Below are 6,177 nucleotides of genomic sequence, written 5' to 3' on the forward strand. Positions count from 1 at the left end.
CTTAAGAAACAATTCAGTTCGAGACACAGCTCCTCCTCATTATCCAAAACATATTCAATAATTCTCATGAACACAGAGAGAGTATGTTTATCACTGCTTATAGAATTGTCCAGCTGGAAAGACCCTCAGACATCCTCCAGTTCAATCTTCACCATTTTATAAGAAGAAGCTGAAGGTCAAAGAGGTTTAGGTGATTTGATCAAGGGGACACAACTGACTAATAGTAGAGCCAGGATTTTTGATGCCCGGGCTAAATCCTCTCTCCACTAGGCCAACCTTCCCCCTTTTACTTTGTGAGAGAATATGTATTCAGGAACAGTAATAGAAAGTGAAAATCCTTTTTTAAAAATCAAAAACAGTCATTTTTGATGAGATATTTGAAGGCATTTAAAATAATTTCCTTATGATTCTAATCTTTTGGTTATAAATCTTTTTTTATTTGAAAAGTGACATGATGAATGTAGGGAATCAGTCTTAAACATATCAGTACTAGGAAGAGAATAAAAGCAGCAATGGATCAAATTTAATAGCACATTCATGAAATTAATACGCTTGTTTGAAATAGAATGAAACCTAATATCTTTGTTTTTTACTTTTCTGCTTCAGCTTTTATCCACAAAAGTTCATCCTTCTCCACCCAGAAGAAGGGATAAAGGTATGGCAGGTGCAGGCTTTGAGAGCCCATGTGGATAGACATATGCACTCATGCCATTGCCTTTTCCAGCCCCTGTCCTATTGGCATGGGTCAAGAGTATGAGGTAACTAAAGACGGAATGGTGGCTTTGTTCTCACCTCCCTTTGCCACAACTGAACTAGTAATAAGTTTACACGGTAGAGCAATGGGAGGATAAATATACACCAAATGCATGTTGGTCTTATTAACATAGGTTAGGGTAGAAGAATCATAGGGATCATTTATCTATTCTGCAAGTTATCAGGATCAACAAAGAATTGTTGAAAGAATTTTCCTTTTTCCATTGCTTCAAGGAATAAACCAAACAAACAAAAATTGAAAAGGCAGAATGGAAACCCTAACCTCTGTTGGAGGATGGGAATGTGTGATCTATTTGGAAGAGAAGAATAAACTCTGCAATTTTGGGGAAGCTTTTCTGCTGGAGTTGGATAGCATCTTATGCTTGAATGATGATAAGGAACAACAGGTACCATTAAGATTGAAGCTAGAAAACACTACAAGAGATTATGAACTCCAGAATAAGAAACTAAAGACTTTAGGGTCTTAGGTGAGTTTTTCATCATAGCTGCTAACTGAAGACAGTTGCAGAAGAGAAATGCAGACTTGGGAAGCAAACAGTTGATTAAGAAAAAGGCAAATCAGAAAAAGATTTGGGGTTTTGGAGAATAGCTCAAGATATAGAAATAAAGGGTTCACAGGCAGGGATAGAGTTCATCCAATGAGGGCCAGTAATATAAATATTTGAAAGGTTACAAGGAAGAATAGATAGAAGTCTGATCTTAGAGTCTGGGTTTAAACCCTAGATATGCTATATACTAGCTATCTTACTATAGTAAATTTTTTAAACTTTTCAATGGCAATATAAATTTTTAAGATTCTTGAATTACAAACAAGTAACTGAACTACATCAGGAGTTTGCATACCAAGAGGCCCTTACATGGTTGAAATCATATATCCTCACAAAGTCAAACTCTTTTTATGCATATATATACTACATACATGCATATATATATGTGTGTAAATTCACAAAGAAGTGAATATATATATGTATAATATACACACATGCATACATGTATACCTATTCACTTGTGGACAAAAGCCACAAGGATTGTAACTCCTTGCTCTGATGATCAACCAGTCAGTGCAAATTTCTTAGATTGGATTTTGAAAATACTATTTTTCCATTTTGTGAAAATATTAACCCAACTACATTGATCCCTTCCCTGGATGTCATTTACGACAAGGCAGATTTCAAACTTTTTCTCGTAGTCCAGGGATGCTTCTGCTGAAATCCAATGACATGGAAGCTGATTTGGATAAAAAGGCCTCTCAGGGGCCCTTCATGATCTGTCAATCTGGGTGTCTGTGTGATTTTACAGAACCTTTGACTACAACTTTTATCCTACTGATGTGCCCTTCAGTGCAATGCACTATAAACAAGGCAACTCTTCTGAGGTCCTTTTTCATCTTTATCCCTCTTTAAAACTGTAATTTGTTCCAGAATGTGACTGATTGGCAAAGCAACATAAGACAACAAGATAATGCATTAGAATTCAATGTAGTAACAAAGAAAGTTAATTATAAAAAGATGTGACTCACGTGGACTGGGTCCAGGATTTTAACTGCGGCTTTTTGGCCATTTTTCTTGTTCAACACTTTAAATACTTTCCCATAAGTTCCTTTGCCAATTGTTTCAGTGATTTCCCACGTATCTGAAGGATCAGGAAAGCTATCAAATGTGATAGTTTTTCCAGTTATTGGAAGCATCTCAAAGGTTTATGTTTCTAAAAAAGAAGAAAGAAGTCCAACATTTTAGCTATATAACTGTAAATAATATATGTTTTGCAATATTAAATAATACACATAGTAGTAATTCACACTTTAGGCAGCAGATCAGAGGATACAGGGCTGGCCCTGGAGTTAGGAAGACCTGAGTTCAATTCTAACTATGGACACTTAGTAGCTGTAAGACCCTAGGCATAGGACATAACCTCTGTCTGCCTCAGTTCCCTCATCTGTAAAATGTGGATAATAATAATACCTGTATCTCATGGTTGTTGTGAGGATAAAATGAGATAACATTTGTAAAGCTCTTTACAAACCTTAAAGCAGTATGTAAAAGTTAGCTATTACTATTATTATTAATTATTATTATTACATGACAAAAACCCTGAACTTTTTTTGTGTGGTGGGTCCCTTAGGAAGACTATATGCCTCTTCTCAAAAATAATGTTTTTAAATGGATAAAGTAAAATACAGAGGATTGTAAAGGACAAAAGTTGTAATTTTTTGTCATCCAAGTTCATAAACCATATGAAATCTATATGTAAACCCCTTGGGGTTTATTGACTCTAAATTAAGAACTACTATTATATATGGTTTTATGTTTTCCAGAGAACTTTCTTTGCAAAAAGCCTGTGAGGTAGGTAGTATAAGTATTATTATTTCTATTTTACAGATGAAGAAACTGATTCTCTGAAAGGTGAAATGGCTTATCCATAGTTACACACCTAGTTAAAAGGCAAAAACAGGGGTTCACAATCTAATAAGAGAGACAACATATAAATAAATACAAGGTTTTTTTAAAGCTTTACTAATTCAAAACTGCACTAAGACCTTTGGGACATCTTGTATGTATATATAAGATATATACAGTATAATCAGAAGGCAATCTCAGAGAGGTTTGAGAATCTAAAATAGGAATGGGGCAGATCCAAACATCAGAGAAAATAGAACGTAGTTTTTTTTCATGCCTCATTTGAAACTACAAATCAGAATAAATGAAACAATTTTTTTCTTGATCTTTTGCATGTAGCTATATATCTATCCAGTAAAATGACAAGGAATGATCATGCCCTGAATTACAACAGAATAAAGCTACTTCAAAACAGTTCTTGGAATACAGAATCTTTTTAAAATTCTTAACTTTGGATATAAAATGGAGAACTATTTAATTATAGGTAAGAGGCAATTTGCAATAATCATGGTCTTTAGCAATTTTATAATCAGGCACAGGAACAATTACTTCTTAAATCTACTTGAAGTGTGCAAATAAGCTTTTGCTTCATCCATTCGATGTAAAGGTTGTAAAAAATAATGAAATTAAGTCTTAGCAAGTAGACTGATGACAGATTTTAATCATGGAAAATTTCATTGCAGGTTCAGAAAATAATAATGAACATAACTACAGATTTGATTGGCAGAGTGGATAGAACATTGGCCTTGCAGCCTGCAAGACCTAGATTCTAGTCTCACCTATGATACATATTAATTCTGTGTGTCACCATGGGTAAGTCACAATTGCTCAATGCTCTAAGCAACTCTACAAAGATGAGAAGTTTCAGAGAAGGTGACCACATATTGGTAAAGGAAGTTCCCTTATCCAAGAGTTCTCTATATCAATGAAATCATAGTTCTAAGTCCCTATGCCCTAGCCTTGTTAGGACTGCAGTTTGAGTCTGAATTTGGTCAATAAACATTTAATAAGAGCCTACTATGTACTGAGCACTGTACTATGCTAATTTATCATGATAATACTATTTTGCCTAATACACAATTCTCTCTCAGGACTCTTAAGGTCAGATCCATATATCTAGAAGCGCATATCTATATTGTGAAATAACATAGAATGAATAAAGTAACACCTAGTTCAGGGGTGGAGAATCTGCGGCCTCGAGGCCACATGTGGCCTTCTAGGTCCTTGGGTGCGGCCTTTTGACTGAGTTCAACTTTTATAGAACAAATGCTTTTATTAATGGGATTTGTTCTGTGAAGTTTGGATTTAGTCAAAGAGTTGCACTTGAGGATCTAGAGGGCCACATGTGGCCTTGAGGCCGAAGTTTCCCTGCCCCTGACCTAGTTCATCTCCCTCCATGATATTTTTTTTTTTTTAGTAGAAGAAATCAAGGACCATAGAGGTTAGCTGGGGGACATTCTGGGAAGATGGAGGAGTAGATCAGAAATTTCCAGGCTCTCCAGATTTCCTCCACAAACAGAAAATCCCCATGGAATGAACAGAGAGCAGTAAAATAAAGGGGGAAAAGCAGTTGTCCTCCTAAGACAACTTGAGACGACCTCAAAAAAGACAGGGCCTCCAGGGGCTGAGGTCTGGCCTGAGTGAAGCGCAGACACCTCCAGGCCGATGCCACTGGGTCCACAAACTGCAAGCCCTGGGGCAATTCTGTCAGGAAGCAGACTGGGCCTTGGGAAATTTTGCCTCAATTTCCACCTCACTCGCAGAGTCAAGAAATTTCACCTCAGAGTCTCAGGAACTTTTACCTGGAGAACTTTTACCTCAAAAACTTTCATCTAGGGGACAACAGACAACTGAGTGGAGGAAGATTGAAGGATACCCTCACCTACGTCCCCTCTTGCTTTGCTGCTTCCAGAATCCAGGCCTAGCGGTGCTGAGCAGTTGTGATCCTGGCTGTGGCTGGGAGCGAGGAGGAACCAGCACACGCCAGCTGTACAAGAAATTAGTAAAATGAGAAAATAATATAAATGCTCTTAAAGGCGCATTTAGAAGTTGTTCAGTTGGTCAGTCATGTTGGACTTTTCATGACCCTGTGGATCATAGCACGCCAATGCTGTCCATGGGATTTTCCTGGCAAAGATATTGGAATGCTTTGCCATTTCCTTCTCTAATGGATTAAGGCAAATAGAGGTTAAGTGACTTGCCCCGGGTCACACATCTAGTGTCTGAAGCCTGATTTGAACTTGGGTCTTCCTGACTCCAGGCCTAATGCTGTATCCACTGAGCCACCTAGCTGCCTCCATTTAGAAGTATAAGATATTTAATTCACATTTCACTGGTCTGGATTTTACTGGTCAGGATAATACTACTGGATGGCAATTACAGAACTTCCCGGAAGAAAGTTACTGCATGTATGCAGGAAGTTATGTAGCTATTTTATTTCTAGGCAGCTCAAATACCTGGTTGGACCTCATGTTCATAGCTATTACTGTCCCTTTAAGTATATGGTAATGGGCTGTAATAATTTAATGTTAACTGAAAGGTTCTAACAGGCACCTTACTTGTTAATTAAGTCTTTAGAACTGCATGTACCAGGATTTGGGAAGTGATGTGTCATTTTAATAAAACACTTGAAACACTAAACACTAAACTGTTAGATATTTAAATAGGAATTTATATTAAGTCAGCATGCTCAAAACCAGGTTTACGTTAGGGCTATTTTTAAGTCTCACAAAAACTAGATACACAATGTCTCACTGATAGCCAGTTCACAATTGTTTAAAACAGATGATGAATCTTCATCTCTATAGAACCCTGAGATATAGTCAAAGATCACAAAATAAACCTAAATGTCTTAAATATATGCCACTAACTCCATGCAATAAAGCTCATGAATTATATACTTAAGAGAGTTGCTCAGGCCCTCACTCTACACCAGTTTGCTCTTATTTGGTACACAGTCCTAAGAAGGATGGCACCTGGTTTCCAAGGCCATGGACACACTGAAACA

At 36.9% G+C, this 6,177-nt stretch overlaps 1 protein-coding gene across 1 annotated transcript in view; it reads right to left on the reverse strand.

Moving 5' to 3' along the window:
* Positions 1-2,464, reverse strand: part of MYO3A (myosin IIIA) — a 255,909-nt gene extending 253,445 nt beyond the window's left edge. Inside the window, exon 1 of the mRNA XM_027841624.1 lies at positions 2,294-2,464. Within this exon, the coding sequence (XP_027697425.1) occupies positions 2,294-2,461 (168 nt within the window). The 5' untranslated portion in view covers positions 2,462-2,464. The remainder of the gene's footprint in view (positions 1-2,293) is intronic.
* Positions 2,465-6,177: the final 3,713 nt, after the last annotated feature.

The sequence above is a fragment of the Vombatus ursinus genome, unplaced genomic scaffold, assembly GCF_900497805.2.
Source record: "Vombatus ursinus unplaced genomic scaffold, bare-nosed wombat genome assembly UNPS02014861.1, whole genome shotgun sequence".
Lineage (NCBI taxonomy): Eukaryota > Metazoa > Chordata > Mammalia > Diprotodontia > Vombatidae > Vombatus > Vombatus ursinus.